The sequence below is a fragment of the Malus sylvestris genome, chromosome 5 (genome assembly GCF_916048215.2).
Source record: "Malus sylvestris chromosome 5, drMalSylv7.2, whole genome shotgun sequence".
NCBI classification, from domain to species: Eukaryota; Viridiplantae; Streptophyta; class Magnoliopsida; order Rosales; family Rosaceae; genus Malus; species Malus sylvestris.
The window spans coordinates 45,572,148-45,590,548 of NC_062264.1; the positions used below are offsets into that span (position 1 = coordinate 45,572,148).

An 18,401-nucleotide genomic window follows, 5' to 3' on the forward strand; every position below is an offset into this window, starting at 1 on the left:
TTAAATTTTTTTTTTTAAAGACATAACGATTTTCCGATTATTTGTCGGTATGGTAAACAACACAACGACAACTAAATATTGAGGTTTGAGGTAATTGGACGAGACAGCGCGATCACTATATCGTCCAAGTCCTTTTCAGTTGTCAATTTGAAGGCAATTAATCTTGTGGTCCTTCCCAAGAGATTAGATTTTGGAAAATATTTACCCACATTAATTGGGACAAGGATTGTCTGCCTTTCACTTCCGGTGCCCTCCCGTGCCCTCCTGATTGTGTAGTCACGGTTAAACCACGTCAACATTTTATATTACTATTCATTTTTGTCTTATTATATATATAAAAAAACAATATAAAATGTTAACGTGGCTTAACCGTGACCACACAAAACAAGAGGGCACGGAAAGGGCACCAAAAGTGGAGGGCACCAAAAGTGGAGGGCAGACAATCCTTGTCCCATTACTTGACCCCAACACAGAATCCCATGAACCGTCTTTTCTTCTCGTGACTTGCACATTTTCTCTCTTTTTTTTGTTAAAGGCATTCGCATAGCTTCGAGCCGAAAGAGTTTATAGGGGCACCTAATTATCAGTCGTCACAAATATGAATTTACGTATGACAGATTGTGCATCAACGAAGACTGCTAACAACGAGATTTGAATCTTGGTGGGTTGAGACAAAAAGCAAAGACCTTACAATTTAAGTCAATTTTAGCGTCGATATTATAAAACATTGCGTTAAAATATAAGATGACAAATAATCTATAAATAGTCTCACTTTTAACAAAACCTTTATAACATTTCTCGTAATCTAATATCATTTGTAATAAAAACACGATAGTCGAAGTTTCACCTAAACCGGTAACGAAGTGGGACTTGGCTCAAAATGATATAGTAACTCATCATTCGACCAAATCCAATTTGTAGCAAACCAAAAAAAATTTAGGCAAAAACCAAATAAATAAAACATCATTAAACATAACTTCAAATGGCAAGAAATTAAAGATAAACCAACAGAACATAGTCTAAACATTTGTGCAATAATGTGACAACTCAAATCAAGCACAATCCACCAATGCTTAGAATAATTAAAAGAAAAAAAAATTAAAATCCCAACAACTAAATTATATTATCGTTAATTAATCTTATTTGAAATTAAGCAGCCCTTGCAAGAACTTGAAGCCTCTCTGGCACATCAGTTGGCTCAATGAAGAAAGCCCTCCTCAAAGATCTCGGCACGGTGACCGTCAACACTCCGGCTTCGTATCTGGCTGAAATCCGTTCGATATCGGCCTGACCCGGAATCCGGAACTTCCTCATGAAGGTCCTGCTAGGCTGCTCTGTGGACTCCTCCTCCTCAATCGTCTGTGTTCGAATTATAAGGTATGCTGAGTCCTCCACTTGTACTTTTATCTCCTCTTTCCTCACACCTGCTCATATGTCACATGTAACAACCCTTATTTTATAAAAAAAAGAGTGCACGAAAATCACTTTCCGAAAAGAGAGACAAAACAAAAAACCAACAGAAAGAAAAATTGGGTGGAATAATAAATTGGTAAGTTGTCAAAGTATGAACAACTTCCCTTCATACAAAGTGGATGCCACTGTTGTGATATCTCAAGCGAATCTCAAACTGTCACGTTAGACGGTTAAAACAACGTGACAGTATGTGATTCGCTTGGGATGTGGCCACAATCCGGCATGCATGTAGGTAAGTTTCTCTCATAAACTAAGAGGGAGAGTTAAAATTACCGGGGAGGTCAACGGAGAAAATGTGAGAAACAGGGGTCTCAGTCCAGTGCAAATAGTTTTCTGGTGCCAAATGATATGGGTAGATGAGGTGAGAAGGGAAGAAATATTGGTAATGGTGGAAGGCTGGGATCTCCATTGCTGCTTTAATTTACAAAAGCCAACAGAAGGAAGTTCTTTTGAGCCAACGAGAGGAAGTGCTTTTGCAGAAAGTTAAAAGTCTGCAATCCTAAAATGGGATGAATGAGGTCGGAGGAGGTGGCTTAATAGGGAGGGAAAGGTAGGTGGTTTGTTGGCTCTTATGAGAAGAGATCCTCTCTGGATCTATTCCACCAAGGTCATCGGATCAAATGATCCGGATTTTTGAAATTTTATTCAACGGTCTACCTGTTTTAACCTCTTAAAAGCTATAATAATTTTTGACCGTTGAATAAAATTTCAAAGGTCCAAATCACTTGATCTAGTAGCCTTGGTAGAAGAGATCCAGCTTTTATATAGGACCTAGTGGCCAAGTTGGGGTTATGGGCATACTTGGACTAGGGGTAGGTTTACTTTTAGTTGTCAATTTTGATATTGTTTCATAAATACGACTTGGTATATCAAGTGTCATAATACAAATAGATTTTTTTTTAGTACAACGATATGTCTTACACTAAAGGGAGGGGAAGTTCGGCTAAGTCACACAATGAGCAATTTAATTTTGGTATCGAATTCGACATCCACGAGATTTGAACTTAAGACCTCTCATTTACAAGTAAAGAATAATACCACTAGACCGTAGTAGTGAGTGGCCATAATACAAGTAGTTGGATGCTTGATTTTTTTTTAACTACTTATATTAAGACACTTGGTGTACTGAATCGTATTTAGACTTAAAAACTTTTCTATCTTTGGTAAGTTGCTCAAAGTTTTTATCTTGTGGTGTATATGGTGCTATTTAAAAGTGCTTATTATCTAGTTTTATAAAGTACTTACCTTTAAAATGCCTAATGTCAAATGGATGGCAAAATAGCTACTTGAAAGGCAAGCCTCGCATTTTTGAGGAGGATTTATGTTGACTGCCATGTAGATTGAAGTTGGAATAATGGACAACGTGATCTACATGTCATGAATTTTAAATATAGTCGAAGATCACAAATATAAAATACACCGAATATGTTAATTCACGTGTTGTAATAAGGATAAACAATGTTACTGATATGTTAAAAACTTTGGATATAATCGTAATGAATAGATACATGTTTATCACACGAGTGGATTTGTAATACCAAGTCGAGATATGCAATAAGGTTGCGATTACAATTCAAGTGGACAAAAAATGTAATGCCAAAAATACAACCATTCATGACAGGAGAATTCAGATTGAATCTTGAAATTTCATGGTTACCAACTCATGTATTTACTCCGAACACAAAACCATTGCTGTAAGAAGGAAGATTGCTAGAAGGCACGTGATGTTTCACCGGCGAGCGGAAAGGATTTGGCGTCACAGGATGTGTGATATGGAGTCCAGCACTTCGTAGAACCTGTTTCCCGTTTGCGCACGAGAGTTCAGATTGATCGGTGAAGAATGCTGGGACGCCCATGGACTTGATTGAATTAAGAGCTCCACCCCAATTTGCATAGCTATCCAACCCACAGTTCAGTGCAACAATGACATGGGGAGGAGGGAGGTAGGAGGCTTCCTCCTGGTAAACACCCCTGACAAGATTCACCCTCACTCTGCTACCGATCCCTGAAGTTGTCCCCGACAAATTTGTTGGAACTTCAGAACCTACCATAATGATTTGCACGTTCCCCAATCCATTGAGCAAATGACCAACCTCTGCAAATGCCGGCATCCAATCCAACTCTCCCTCTGGCCCTAGGTAGTGAACAATCACCTCCTTGCCCTTCTGCAGTAAGTTCTTCGAGCTGATGTTGAGAGTTGTCAATATGTAGTAAACCGTCAAAGGGTGGGAGAGGATGTCAGCAACCGGGCTTGACAAAGGCAGTGACCGAAGGTTGTAGTATTCTGACCAACCAGAGAGGAGGATTGGACTTGACATATCAGCTCTTACATGATGTTGAAAAGATGAGTCGCGTGGAAACTCTTCATCGTCTAGCCCTCCCCAAGAATCCCAGAGTCCACCTTTAACAGGAAGAAGACCGAAAGGGCAGTGAGAATAGCAACTGCACTTTCTCCTCCACATGCCTTTCTGATGGATGCCCAGTGATTCGAGCCATTTACAAGGTTGGTCAGCATCACATGCAAATACAAAAATGTTCATCGCAAGCTCTTCTTCCCTTTCCATCATAGCCTTGTAAAGACCGCATATGCTCTTATGCGTTTCTTTCGTATGCTGTTTCTGGCAGACAGAACTGCAGTAAACCACTGCCTTACATTGTCCACAAGAGAGAGCCTGTTCACAGTGGACTTCCTTCTCACATGCTGCACACTGCTTCAAGCTGCCATTTGGGTAGACTCTTACTTCAACAAAAGTCTCCTCTTTTGATAGTTCTGCATATTTCGTTGGGGTAGAACTAGCTGTTGAACTAGCCTTTTCTTCGTATGCCTGGCCAGGTGGGTGTGAGATAGTAACTGCAACAAGATCATAACCCTTGGCCATTTCTTGTGGCCATTGAACATCAACGGTCTCAATAAATGGTTCAAAGTACATTAACCTCGACCACTTTGGACAGCCTTCTTTGTCTTCCTGCAGCAATGGGTGCACCAGAGCTATGGCTTTCATGAATGCATACACAAACCTAAGCTCTTCAGAACTCGGATGCCTAAACGTAAGACTCCCCGATGACGTGCATCTGGCAACATCAATGACAGGGAAGCGATCACTCCCTGACACTTCCAGCGACAAAGATTTGATCATTTTCCTATTCGAGGGAAACATCAATGCCTCGCGTTCATATGTGACCCGTAAAAGCTCAACATTGGGCACCTGAACTGTCTCCCTCGAGCCTGTCATCTTCTTGGCATCACTTTGAGATCGAAACATGTGAAACCCTATATCGCCGCCATCCCCTCCAACGAATTGAACACAAGGAAAAGGCTGTTTCTTGCCAGACCAATCTGCATCTCTCCCAACCCGGACACCAAAAATATGCCCGGGACACAATCTTTTCCAGGGATCAGTCCTGTACAAAGCTGCTGAAGCTTTAAAAATGGACTTAATAAAATTTGGAGCAATGCTTTCTACCTTCATAAGACATGTCCCTGATCCGGGACCAAGGCCCGGACCGGACCCAAATTGCTCCTGGAATCTATCAAACAAGTTCTTCAAATGCAAATCCATTTCGAATTTCGATTTCACCAACCCAGTGCAAAGATCTAACCAACTCCTTGATCACACCAGTAAAAATCCAATCAAAAAAATGACTACCCTTTTCTTTGCTTCATGTAAAAATCGATCATATCCAATGAAATCCAAAATTTCCCGAAGGCTTCCGTTCGTTCATATATATTGCTAACAACACAGAAAGCCCAGAAACTCTACAGAATCCAATGTAGGGGAGGTGTGATAATTCACTTCAACGACTACTAAATTACACGAAAATCCCAATTAAATTTAAACAAATGGGGATCAAACGAATTTATAGAACTTGATGAATGAAAATATTAGTGATCCGTACCAGTAAAAAGTTGGAGACTTTAGTTCTCTCTTTTGGGTGCTCAGATCCAGAGCACTGCAGGAGATTGAGGAATTTGAAGCTTTTGTGTTGGCAAACACTCGCAACTCGCGAAGCTGAAATCCATCGACTCCGAAAATTAATAAAAAATTTACTGTTGGGGCCATCTGTGTTGTCGTTTCATGGTTTTCATTCGTCAAACCAGTATTCACCATTGTCGGGCTCATATGAAAATAGGCTTAATTACTGTATTACTGTATTGGCGCAAGTATTTGGTTCCGGATCTCTTTCTTCTAATCCATCAAGTTCGGATATTCGGATTATTGAAATTTGATTCAACGGTTAAAGTTATTATGATTTTTAAAGTGAGCCTCTATTTATAGCCGTTGAATCAAATTTTAATAACCTGGATTTCCAAACTTGATAGATTATGATGAAGGGATCCGGAGGATCCCTTTTCATTTGCTGAAATTTCACATTACTACATGAAAGTCACAATTACTCACTTTTTGCCCTTTGATTGATGAGATAAAAGCTTCACTAGGGCAGTCAAGTCACTCCACCAATGTGTGTGACCGTGTGTATCGAGAGTTGTACTGACACATGATTCGTTGATATTAAATCGAATGCAGTGGTTTTTGCATCTGTTATGACAATGCTTGACTATCTAACTCATTATGCTGTGTTAAATTTAGATTTTTCTCTTGATTGATTTTTGTTGTCTCATTTTGTGGACTATTAGTGGTGTGTTGGATATATATGACCAATGACGGAGTTAGTATTATAATGGGATCATGATTTTGACAAGAAAAAAAAAAACCTTCATTAGACCATTTCATCAAGCACTAAATAGAAACTTATCAATTGTTGCCAACATATGTCAATGGCCACATGCTGGCTCTGCCACTGATGATGACTTTTGAAGGTAATTCTTCTAAATAAATTGTTTGTCATGGTTTTTCATACGCTGGGCCTGCTGCTATACTCTGTCTTCAGAATTGGTACAAGCATCATACGTTGCAATTGTAAATAGTTACCAACAATATCCGAAAGGTACAAATTAAAATAAACTGATACTAAAAATCATCCTCAGATGTCAACTACTAAAGGAAAAAAAACTCTTAACACTATTAACTGTTTCGTTCTCATACGAAAAACTTAAATCATTGACGTTGCCACATGGATCTACGATTGCGCAGATGGAATGACATCTTCGACGTCACACTCCACGCTGCTAATGCCATCAGAAGGGATTTGAGGTTCAGCAGTTCCTAGAGGAATAGATCCTTCTGCAGCAATCTTTGATACGGATGGCATAGTAACAGGTGCAGCAAAAGGAGTTTGGTTGAGTTCTACGTCCAGGCTCTTGACCGCATCATGAAGCAATGAACTATTTTCAGGACCGAAATCTGGAGGTTGGATTTGAGAATCCTTACATAGGGTTTCAATGCCTGTTATGACGGCGACAGAGGCAGGTTCGGCAAATATAGGAGTTTGGTTGAGCTCGAGATTTGGGCTCTTTGCACCATCATGACCCAATGCGCTCTTTTCATTTTCAGAATCCACAGCCTGAGCTTGAATTTGATGATCCTTAACTTCAGTTTCAACGACTGGCATGACAGAAATTGCTCCGGGTTCAGCAGATGCAGGTGTTTGGTTGAGTTCACCAACTGGCATGACAGTCATTGCTGAGGGTTCAGCAAATACAGGCCTTTGGTTGAGTTCAAGTCCAAAGCTCTCAGCAAATGATGTACTCTTTTCAGAACCCACAGCCTGAGTTTGAATTTCAGGAGCCTTCCACACAGGTTCAACGCCTGGTATGTCAGCAATTGGTTCAGCTGTTGTTTCTGTTTTTGATGCTTTATTGGCCTCAACACCATTTGGCCCTTCCATTACTGTGGCAGCTTCAACTTCCTCCAACACTTTCTCCTGTTCAGCAACATTATTATGCTCTGGCTTTGGCATCGCAGGGGCAGATTGGCTATCAGTTCCAGGTTCCGGAAATTGTTGTGACAGGACTTTTCTTCCCAAGGGCAGGCCTGCATCATTCTTTGGCAAATTAACTGGAGGAATCACAAAAAGGAAAGATTTGTTTTCAATTGACTCCGGGATTCCAGACCGAGGGACAGAGGATTGAGTTTGGTTAGGAACTGTAGGTATTTGGGGTTTCACATCAACAGGTTGCCTATTACTTTGTTCTGATGGGCGGGCAGACTCATGACGCTGAGATTGTGGGTTGAGAGGCGGTAGGGGAATTTCTCTTCTTTTGCACATCCTAATATGCGGAGCAATGTCATTTGCTGGTGTAATGGGAGTGATTTTCTCCTGTAGGAATACAACACCCCTCAGCTGAGTGTCAGTGTCTCCGACCCTAACATTCAGAAGATATCCAGCATCAAATGCCCCTTCAATCACGCCAGTGACTACCTGGCCTACCATTTCATTCTCAACATCATCACTTGCACTTGCACTCTGTTTGGTTTTCTTCAAACTGTCAGCTCCTGGCATCACAGTTGGACTCTCTGCCGGAGCCAAGTTCTCATCCTTACGTGGACGTCCACGTTTTCGCTTCATAGGGGGGTCTGGTGAAGATAAAGAGCCCGTTCCTTGACTCTGTTGATTCATGCTGACAGATTTCACGTTTTAAAGTTTTCCCCTGCAACGAAAAACGTAATTTCAGAATCTTTCCTAACACATGGTAACTTGAAACCTTATAAAACGTGAGTATGACTAATATAATATTGTAAAAGACCACAGATAGATCTCTCGATCTTAAGATCGACACCTATACTGCTATATACCTTAAACAATTTACAAATATATCAAAAGTTTAAGGTTCATGCAATTGTTTTAGCTCAATCAACTTAGAAGCAGAAGTTTAAATTTAAAAACAATAACAAACAAATATCTCGCTCAAATCCAATTCATTTAAATCTGAAATCACACTCAGGAAAATGCTAAAAGAGTCTAATCTGCAAAAGATCACATACAAATCTCTCAGGAGGTTCAGATCTCCACCTACACTGTTACACCTCAATCAAATTACAAATATATCAAGTACAAAGGTCATGCAATTAACAATTAGTCTAATAAAAAAATCACAATGAAAGATCAGTGCTGAGGAGGTCTAACTTGAAAGAAATAAAACTCAGATAGAAATCTTTGAATCATTAGTTCTCCACTGATTATGTACAAAGAAAATAAAGGTCGTACCCAGTGCACAAGACTCCCGCTTTACGCAGGGTCTGGGAGAGGTGAATGTCGGCTAGCCTTACCCCCATTTATGGAGAGGCTACTCCCAAGTCTCGAACCCGAGACCTACCGCTCATGGGCGAAGGCACTTGCCATCGCACCAAGTGCGACCTCTTGATTATGTACAAAGAAAAACAACAACAACAACAACAACAACAAAGCCTTTTCCCACTAAGTGGGGTCGGCTATATGAATCCTAGAACGCCATTGCGCTCGGTTTTGTGTCATGTCCTCCGTTAGATCCAAGTACTCTAAGTCTTTTCTTAGAGTCTCTTCCAAAGTTGTCCTAGGTCTTCCTCTACCCCTTCGGCCCTGAACCTCTGTCCCGTAGTCACATCTTCGAACCGGAGCGTCAGTCGGCCTTCTTTGCACATGTTCAAAATCACCGGAGCCGATTTTCTCTCATATTTCCTACAATTTCGGCTACTCCTACTTTACCTCGGATATCCTCATTCCCAATCTTATCATTTCTCGTGTGCCCACACATCCCACGAAGCACCCTCATCTCCGCTACACCCATTTTGTGTACGTGTTGATGCTTCACCACCCAACATTCTGTGCCATACAACATCGCTAGCCTTATTGCCGTCCTATAAAATTTTCCCTTGAGCTTCAGTGGCCTACGACGGTCACACAACACGCCGGATGCACTCTTTCCATCCAGCTCGTATTCTATGGTTGAGATCTCCATCTAATTCTCCGTTCTCTTGCAAGATAGATCCTAGGTAGCGAAAACGATCGTTTTTTGTGATCTTCGCTAGATTGCTCCGGTCATTAGTGTGGATAAGTATATAAATGGATAGAGATAGGAAAGCAAACACAAGATGTACGTGGTTCACCCAGATTGGCTACGTCCACGGAATAGAAGAGTTCTCTGACCGGAATGAAGGATTGAGTAGTAGGTCTAGACTCTTTCACGCTTGTGCTAAATTAGAATCTTTAATGGATAGATAAAGAAGAGAGAGTGGGGAGCAGTGGTGGAGAAAAAGAGAAAAACGTTATGTCAAGCCAGTAACAATTTTACCTAAACAGAAAAATAACCATCTATAAATTTGGGCCGGGAGCTAGGGAAAAACGCTATGTCAGGCCTGTAAAGTAGTCCAAATTTTGGTTACTCCAAACTCATCGTAGCCCAATCCATTGAAACCTTAGGAGCAGGAATGTCCTCCTAAACGCACAGTCCAAACACCCCTCACCCCCACTCCCTATCATGTTAACCTTTGGAATTTCCAAGTAGAGTTATTTCCTAGTTCATACCCGTGGGAATTTCAATAAAGAGTAAGTCCAACTTTCCTTTCTGGACACCCTAAACTTCAGGCTCAACACAGAAGCAATGGAAGCTCCACTTATAGCTCTACTTAAGTATACGAATTAAAGATAAGATATGGTTTCATGCATGTATAGAACCATCCTAGTTTTATACAATAATTGATGATATTGAGTTCTGAGGGAGGTATTGAAAGTTTAGAATCTTCTGAACAAATGTTTAGACACAAAGAAAGACCAAGAAAGGAGAGAGACAGAAAGAGTAACTTGGCCACTTCAATCATAACCATGTCCTTCATTTCTTTATTTGGTCATAAGAATCTGCCAAGATGATAATGCTAAGATTTAAGAGTTTGCACAATCGCTTCCCCAAAGACGCTGAAGCATTAAAGAGGTTTAAGAGACTATTATAGGATCTCATAGTTCGATACTTTATGTTGTAAGATAGATTCAATAAAAACACTAACCTAGCATACAAGCAGCATTCAAGATATTAAAAAAAAGACAAAAACCAACTAAAATTACCAAAGAATTTGACCAATCAAAAGCCAACTCAACAAATGACCCCAATTCCATCAATGAATGACCTAAAGCAGCAAAAGCTTTTGTGTTCCTCCGAAACATATGCACCACATAACACAGATTACAACCTTATCAGATTTCCCCACAAAGCTATGCCACTGTTATAAAAGAAAGTTGTGATCATGTCCTGACATAATCTAATTAAACTACCAAATTATAACATACAACTCCATAACTCCTAGGCTAAATGAGAATGTAATAATAGATGATAAACCGACTTCCCTGCAACCTTCCACTTGTAACACTTACTAACCAACACTTTCCTCTTATGAAGAAACTATCGATAAATAGTTTCCCATGAATGGAATTAAATTCTTACATTGTTGCAAAAACAAGAGTTGAACAAAATACAGTAAATGATACTATCATGGCTTGATTTTGTGCACTGCAATAAAGTAAGCTAATAAGATGTCAGAATTTCCTTATCTCTCAATGTTTTCTTCGTTCTCACCGCTACGTTCTTGTTTCTCCATTTATGTATCATACATTCTCATTCATAAAACGTTTAAACTCTAATATTGTATGCAGAGTGTCCCATGTTACAGAAACCTTGATGTAGTAATAATAAACCCAAAAGCAGAACAAATATGAACCCAAAAAAGCATTAGCTGATATGGGTTAGGCCAGTTGGTCTGAGCAGAGTGTGCCCGCCCCCTTGCACCTAAGTTCGAATCACCCCGCAGATTAGAGTTTATTAAAAAAAGATTCAATCTTTGAAAAAATAAAATAAATACAAAACATTTTTTTATGGAAACAAACAGTCATTATTGTCCACTCCAAAACTCATCTCACTCGAACCAAATTAAAAAAATTATTAAAATAATGTAATTTCACAAATATATGAAAAATTCTCTCTGGTTCATCAGATCAAAACCCTAATGCTACCTCCATCAAATTATAGTAATATTTTTCAGTGACGAATTTAAAGAAATTAAAACAACGATGCAACGCCGGCAGAATTGTAATCACCGCAATGTCGACAGAGGAGGAAGAGGCACTTACATGCGGCGGCCGGCGACGGCGAGGAAACGAGAGGCGGTGTCAAATCAAGGAAATCCAAATCCGCGGCAAAGGTGGGAAAATCAATTTCTCTGTCGGTTTATTTTATTTCTCTCTCTTATTATTGGGCCGCTTTAATTTTGGGCCCGAGTTAAAGTTTTGTTTGGGTGTCAGATTCGGTAGACCCGGGTGTTGGCTTTAAACTCAAACACCCGGAATACTCGCGCACCATGCACGAGTTATTAGTTTGTTAATTCTTTGTTAATGGGCCAAATTTCTCTAATTATTCTTGTGTTTTAAAAGGCTTAAATGTCAAAATCATCCATATGTTTTATCCTATCAGTCAATTTGGTACCCGTATTTTCAATTTGGCTAAGTTAATCTCTGTGTTTACCTTCGTTAGCCAATCCTAAACAATTCGTTAAAGGACTGTTAAAAATTGGAGGGTGTCTTGCACGTGAGAGGACATAAATGTCACTTCACTGTATACTCATTAAACCCACGCAAGATCATGATCGACAATGACCATCTCACGTGCAATGCACATGTCAATTTTAACGGTCATTTGATGGATTTTCGAGGATTAGCTAACCAAGGTAAACACAGAAACTAATTTGGCCAAATTAAAATTACGGAGACCAAATTGACCGGTAGGATAAAATATAGGGACCGTTTTAACATTTAAACCTTTTATTTAGACACTCGATATTATCTATACTAAATGGTAAAGGAGAGTGAGCAACATTTTTTTAGTACGAAAATGACCTTGAAAAGTGGAAGAATGTTATTTTTTCGGGAATTTTCAATGCAACCCTAATAAAATGAAGATTTTGTTACTATCTTTTTATAATGAACTATCTATAATTATTTAATTCGAATTTACTTTTGACGAGAATCAAATTGAGCTGATTCAAATTTTTGTACCACAAAAACAATGTTTCACCATCGCAGTAGCGAAGAGCCGACCGAAAGGGTAAAAGAGGTACGTGTGTTGCACACGACACGGCTATGAAGTCTATGGCCACGAATTGAATGCCACAACCACAGTTTTTTTACTTCCATCTCTCCAATTGACTTTCTCTGAAGCTCCTGAGCCACAGAAACCATGGCGTCTCTGCTAGCCAACGGAATCTCCAGCTTCTCTCCCCAAGCTGCTTCAGAACCGCCCAAGTTCCCGAAAGGGTTTCACCCGAAGCTCGATTCCTTGAAGTTTTCGGGTCAGAAAACCTCTCCGAAAAGGGTCTTCCGGGTCCGCGCAGATGTCGGGTACGAGCCGAAAACGGTTGAATCCGATCCGAGCACTTCAGGTAAGCTTTCGATTGAGGAATTTCTTCGCAATCGCGAGTACGATAAGAAATTCGGGTTTAATATAGATATAGATTCGTTTTCGATTCCGAAAGGGCTTTCTAGGGAGACGATTGAGTTGATTTCGTCGCTGAAAGGCGAGCCTGATTGGATGCTTGAATTTAGGTTGAATGCTTTTGAGAAGTTTTTGACTATGAAGGAGCCCCAATGGTCTGATAATCGATACCCTGCAATTAATTTTCAAGATATGTGTTATTTCTCGGCCCCTAAGAAGAAGCCCGCATTGAATAGCCTCGATGAGGCGGACCCGGAACTTCTTAAGTACTTTGATAGGTTGGGAGTGCCGTTGAATGAGCAGAATCGATTGGCTAATGTTGCGGTGGACGCAGTTCTTGATAGTGTGTCGATAGCCACCACACATAGGAAGGCCTTGGAGGAGAAAGGTGTGATCTTTTGTTCGATATCGGAGGCAATTAGGGAGTACCCTGATTTAGTTAAGAAGTTTTTGGGTAGAGTGGTGCCTACTGGGGATAACTATTATGCTGCTTTGAACTCTGCGGTGTTTAGTGATGGATCCTTTTGTTATATACCAAAGGACACTAAGTGCCCGATGCAAATTTCAACTTATTTTCGGATAAATGCATTGGAGACGGGGCAGTTTGAGAGGACTTTGATAGTGGCTGATGATAGGAGTTTTGTGGAGTATTTGGAGGGGTGTACTGCACCGTCTTATGATACAAACCAGCTTCATGCTGCAGTGGTAGAGTTGTATTGTGGTGAAGGGGCTGAAATTAAGTACTCCACGGTGCAGAATTGGTATGCCGGAGATGAGCAAGGGAAGGGCGGGATTTATAATTTCGTTACCAAGCGAGGGCTTTGTGCTGGGGCTCGCTCGAAAATATCTTGGACCCAGGTGGAGACAGGGTCTGCCATTACTTGGAAATATCCGAGTGTTGTTTTGGAGGGCGATGATTCTGTGGGCGAGTTCTACTCAGTAGCTTTGACTAATAATTATCAGCAGGCAGACACAGGTACAAAGATGATACACAAGGGCAAAAATACAAGAAGTAGAATTATTTCAAAGGGCATATCAACTGGGAATTCAAGGAACTGTTATCGGGGCCTTGTTCAGGTTCAATCCAAGGCAGAGAATGCTAAAAATTCCTCACAGTGTGATTCAATGCTTATTGGAGATACGGCGGCTGCCAACACCTACCCATACATCCAGGTAACTTCATGTGATCTTATCTATTTTTGTTTTTGGCATAAGATCACGTACATTGGTTTTTAATTTTATAACACAGACTGGCCTTAGCGTGGTGGTTATTAAGAGTGATGATTTGTTTTAATTGATCCTTCATTGGATTGCTTTCATGCATTACTTTGTGTTACTCTGCCCTTCTGCTTAACCGTGTCCCTCCATTCTTGTGCCAAATGCATTTTGTTTGGATGGTCTGTACTTCATATGATGCATCCTTCGACTCCTTAAAGAAGCCACTGTAGTTATATCAATTTGAAAAGGGAACACCCGTGGGAGGCATCAAGAGCCTGATGTTCATATATAGGTTACTTTCTAGTTTGTTACCGAGGTTATGGATTAGACACACTGATATGCAACTGTCATCATGCATGACTAACAAATATGAGCTACTTAGGCATGACTTTATTGCAGTAGGCGTTCGAACTATTTTCAGTACATTCAAGACTTTCTTTATCTGGTGAAAATCTAATCTGTTCTAGGTAGGTTTGAGAATTCTGAAGTTTTTCGGTCCTTGTCTTGCTCCAATTTATACTTTTGGGCTGATAATGGCATTCAATGGCCATAATTTCGGTGTTCAATGGCATTAACACGTATAATTCTTGTGTTTGTCAATTGGAGGATTTGAATCTTGATTTGGCTGTTTTGCATTGATTTCAACTTCAATTCCGTCCCAATACGCTGTTTGGCTTTTGTCCAGTTAGCGCCCGCAGAATGTGGAACTATAATGGAGTACTCATTTATTGCTTCACAATCGTGTGTTTAACAGGTAAAGAATCCCACAGCTCGAATTGAACACGAAGCCAGTACCTCGAAAATTGGTGAAGACCAGCTATTCTACTTTCAGCAAAGGGGAATAGAGTATGAGAAAGCCATGGCCGCTATGATATCCGGGTTCTGCCGGGATGTATTCAACGAGCTCCCTGACGAGTTTGGGTCTGAGGTGAACCAATTGATTGGCTTGAAGCTTGAAAATTCAGTGGGTTAGATAACAGCACTGGTTTGGGCAAATAAGCCGAGACGATGAAATTCGATCTTTTTGTCAACGGGTTTAAAATCCGAGTAGTTTGCAAGAACCGTTTTAACTTAATAGCTATGTTGTGAAATGGCTAGAATATGGAAAGTATATGTACATAGATATTTGTTGTAAATGTTCATCCTCTGCTGTCGAAATACACAATGTAACATATTGAGATAGAACACGATGCTGCACTTAACATTTGTTGTTATGAATTCATGTTAACAAAGGTGCCGTACTTGCATTGAGGCAACGAAACTTACACGAATGATGAAAATCAATCCGCTTTTACATTCTTCTCCTCCGCCGCCGCGGTTTTTGGTGCGGAACTTTTGCTTAACAAAAGTGTCATCTGATCGACAAAGAGCATGCTTTTCATTTGCTCCAGTTGTTCCCACTCTTTCTCCATCTGCAAATCTAACGCCTCGAAACGGATAATCTTCTTTCGGATCTCTCTCATCTGTACCTCCGTAATCCCGGAGATTGCTCTTCCCACATCCAGCCCTTCCTTCTCAAGCTGTGAATTCGCATCTACAAAAGCTGCCCCCAGTGCATCCGGGTCAGTTTTATCGTCTCCGTTTAATTCAGCATCAGTTTCATGCTGTCTTGCATTCGAAGCCAGAGATGTAACACTCATTTTACTTGTTTCATAATCCGCCTCACACAGCGCTGTTACAGCAGCGGAAGCAGCAGCCTCTGCAACCTGCACGCCCGCTAGAGCTGACAGAAAGGCCGCCTGAGCCATAATTGGGTTGCTTGCATCCGCAAGAGGCGTGAGACGCATTCTTTTACTTAGAGACGGTGTTGTACCATCACCATCACCCTCCAAACCACATTCAGCATCACCTGCATTGTCAGAAAATTCGCCAGAAAATTCCTCACCGAAAGGAATCTTGAGGAAATGAGCAACACATTCCTTCTCGCTTCTACCGACATGTTGCGCAACCTTCCTCCAGTCGTCGCCATAATGCATAAGGGCCTCTAGAAGATGCAGAGTATCTTTATCAGCCCAGCCACTCCCCATCTCTTCATTGATCTCAACCCGCCTGAAATCGGAAGAACTTATGCCGATCTGATAGTTTCCGCGAACATAGCACCTTGCACATAGAGTCATGTCATTCTGTTCCCAACAACAAATTGAAAACCTTAGTTGCAGCAAACCGTAGTATCAGCTAAAACACTTCATGGGATTGCAAAGCAAAATCGAAGCTAATCAATTCGAACAAGATCAAATGTTCCTTAAATTAATCAATTCGAACACGACCAAACGAAACCTATGAATTTCAAACCGTGGACAATTACATCAAAGTATTTAAATTCAATTCCAAATGAAGTAAGGGTAGCAAGAGAATGACAAGAACAGACCTTTTCGGAAACAAAGGAGGCAATGCTGCAAACAGACTTGCAGCCATTGCAGGTCCTCTTCTTGGGGCTCTCCTTGGCACCGCCGGCGGGGGATTCAGCGCCTCCATTAGAGGAAGCACCGGCGGCCTTGCTGCTGTCCTTGTCCTCCCACTTGAGGGGCTTGTTGAGCGCGGAAGGAGTGTAATTGATCAAACCCCACGCCTCGAGGAAATCGAAAACCCTCCGAACGGAGCCGACGTCGCCGACGAGAGACTTGCGGGCCTCCGTGAAGGTGAGCTTCCGAGAAGGGTTGACGGCTCTGGATTGGGCGACGATGGTGTTGCGGTAGTACTTATAGAGGCTAGGGTTTTTAGAAGGGGACCGAGAATCGAAGAACTCGGGGAGGAATCGGACCTCGCAGTGGTGGATGTGGTCCGGCGAGAACCAGCTGGAATAGCTGGGGACGTGGATGACGTCGGCGTCGGAGGTGGGACGCGGTTGAGGATGGCGGGGAGCGGCGGTGGTCGGAGTCTCGGGATTGGCGGGGATCGGAAGAGGAGTGGGTGGGGGTTTGGATGGGGTGTCGGAGGAGGAGAGGTCTTGGGCCGCTGATTTGGTAGCCATGGGATTTAGCGGATCTGAGGTTTCAGCCAATTAGGCTTTTTCTGTTTTCTATTAAATTTTAGGTTTAACTGATTTTACACCTCCCAAAGTTTGAGATGTTTTTAAAAAGGAAAATTAATAAAAAAAAACTTAAAAACTTTGAGTTTTAACGAAAATAATAAAAAAGTTGTAAGCGAATAATACCATAATTGATTTTTTATAGTAAAAATGTGGTTTTTTGTTAAAGTGAACAGAACCGAGAGTTTTTCATTAAAGTTTCATTTTTAAAATGGATCGCAAAGTTTAATTTTTTCATATTGAACTTTAAAGTATCGAAATTTTATCAATATGTGTTTTTTGTATGATTACTTGTATAATAATTTATTAAATTGATGATATGATAAGCTTGAAAATCTTTTATGAGCTAACGTATATGTACAATTTGCACTACATTGACAAAGAAAACTCATCAATTTAACGAACGAATAGAAATTTAAAGAGACAAGAGATGTATATTTGTACAATTTCAAAATTTTAAAGTGGAATGTGAGAAAATTGAAATCTTGTGATCTATTTGAAAATCAACATAAACTAGGAAGTGTTTAAAATACAATAAGCCCTAAATTTTAAGTGCTTTTGGTAGGCCTGTAAACAGAGTCGAGACCCGACTGGCCTGCCGGAGCTTAGCCTTATTTTTTATGTTATGGGCTGGTCCGGCCATTTAATTACTAGAGCCCAAAAATTTAGAATCGACTAGGGTTTAAGCCTTGACTTCTTAAGCTCAGCCCAACCCGACCCAATCTATAGGTTTAGCTTTTGGAAATTTAAAAAAAAAAAAGAAGTTATTTACTTTTGGATGGAGAGAAGAATTCTAATTGCTTACTTTTTTTACTTCTCAGACACCCTTTTTAATTTTCGGCCGTATGAACAAATGAGTTGAAGAAAATCAAATAACATAAGTTAACAAAAGGTGTGTGGTGGTCAAAATATGTGTGTGGATAGCACCACTCTTTCCCCCCTTATTAGAATTGACAGTTATTTCCAAACCGGAAATACAATAATACAAAAATGAAAAATCTACATTCAATTATTGTCTAATTTAAACCACATAACAAGTGATATAAAGACTCCAAAATTTTTTATATCGAATTTCATGTAAAGTCAGGACTCTATAGAAACTTTTACCATACGTTATAACTCAATAGTTTCAAACTGACTCGACCGGCTCCTCTTATTCCTCTAACATCTTATCCATACATTCATCTTCTAGTAAATATTCCACCTTCGTTCTCTTCTCATCGTTTCCTTCCGTCTATCCTCATTCCTATCCAGCTTTTAGTTCGACTCAACCTCATCATTAGTGGCGTCGACACCAGGATTGTTCTCGTCGTGTTTTTTGGTTGTCCT

General features: G+C 40.5%; 5 protein-coding genes across 6 annotated transcripts; 1 reads left to right on the top strand and 4 right to left on the bottom strand.

Moving 5' to 3' along the window:
- Positions 1–952: 952 nt before the first annotated feature.
- Positions 953–2,046, bottom strand: LOC126624264 (15.4 kDa class V heat shock protein-like). The gene is made up of 2 exons (XM_050293294.1): positions 1,747–2,046; positions 953–1,424 (listed from the first exon to the last, which is right to left on the bottom strand). The coding sequence occupies exons 1-2, from the start codon at positions 1,880–1,882 to the stop codon at positions 1,150–1,152; spliced, it is 411 nt and encodes a 136-aa protein (XP_050149251.1). The 5' UTR covers positions 1,883–2,046; the 3' UTR covers positions 953–1,149.
- An 867-nt stretch (positions 2,047–2,913) lies between these two features.
- LOC126624257 (uncharacterized) lies at positions 2,914–5,563 on the bottom strand. Its single transcript, XM_050293286.1, has 2 exons — positions 5,371–5,563; positions 2,914–5,278 (listed from the first exon to the last, which is right to left on the bottom strand). Exon 2 carries the CDS (start codon positions 5,031–5,033, stop codon positions 3,135–3,137), a length of 1,899 nt encoding a protein of 632 aa, XP_050149243.1. The 5' UTR covers positions 5,034–5,278; positions 5,371–5,563; the 3' UTR covers positions 2,914–3,134.
- Positions 5,564–6,508: 945 nt separating this feature from the next.
- LOC126624258 (uncharacterized) lies at positions 6,509–11,636 on the bottom strand. Its single transcript, XM_050293287.1, has 2 exons — positions 11,470–11,636; positions 6,509–8,023 (listed from the first exon to the last, which is right to left on the bottom strand). The coding sequence occupies exon 2, from the start codon at positions 7,990–7,992 to the stop codon at positions 6,553–6,555; it is 1,440 nt and encodes a 479-aa protein (XP_050149244.1). The 5' UTR covers positions 7,993–8,023; positions 11,470–11,636; the 3' UTR covers positions 6,509–6,552.
- Positions 11,637–12,486: 850 nt separating this feature from the next.
- Positions 12,487–15,276, top strand: LOC126622137 (UPF0051 protein ABCI8, chloroplastic-like). Of its 2 annotated transcripts, none has more exons than XM_050290791.1 (2): positions 12,487–13,999; positions 14,651–14,880. In XM_050290791.1, exons 1-2 carry the CDS (start codon positions 12,572–12,574, stop codon positions 14,681–14,683), a joined length of 1,461 nt encoding a protein of 486 aa, XP_050146748.1. In that variant the 5' UTR covers positions 12,487–12,571; the 3' UTR covers positions 14,684–14,880. The 2 variants fall into 2 exon arrangements, with proteins under 2 accessions (XP_050146748.1, XP_050146746.1); XM_050290789.1 differs by having other exon boundaries at positions 12,488–13,999; positions 14,799–15,276.
- LOC126622138 (SWI/SNF complex subunit SWI3B-like) lies at positions 15,145–17,088 on the bottom strand. Its single transcript, XM_050290792.1, has 2 exons — positions 16,413–17,088; positions 15,145–16,167 (listed from the first exon to the last, which is right to left on the bottom strand). Exons 1-2 carry the CDS (start codon positions 17,013–17,015, stop codon positions 15,325–15,327), a joined length of 1,446 nt encoding a protein of 481 aa, XP_050146749.1. The 5' UTR covers positions 17,016–17,088; the 3' UTR covers positions 15,145–15,324.
- Positions 17,089–18,401: the final 1,313 nt, after the last annotated feature.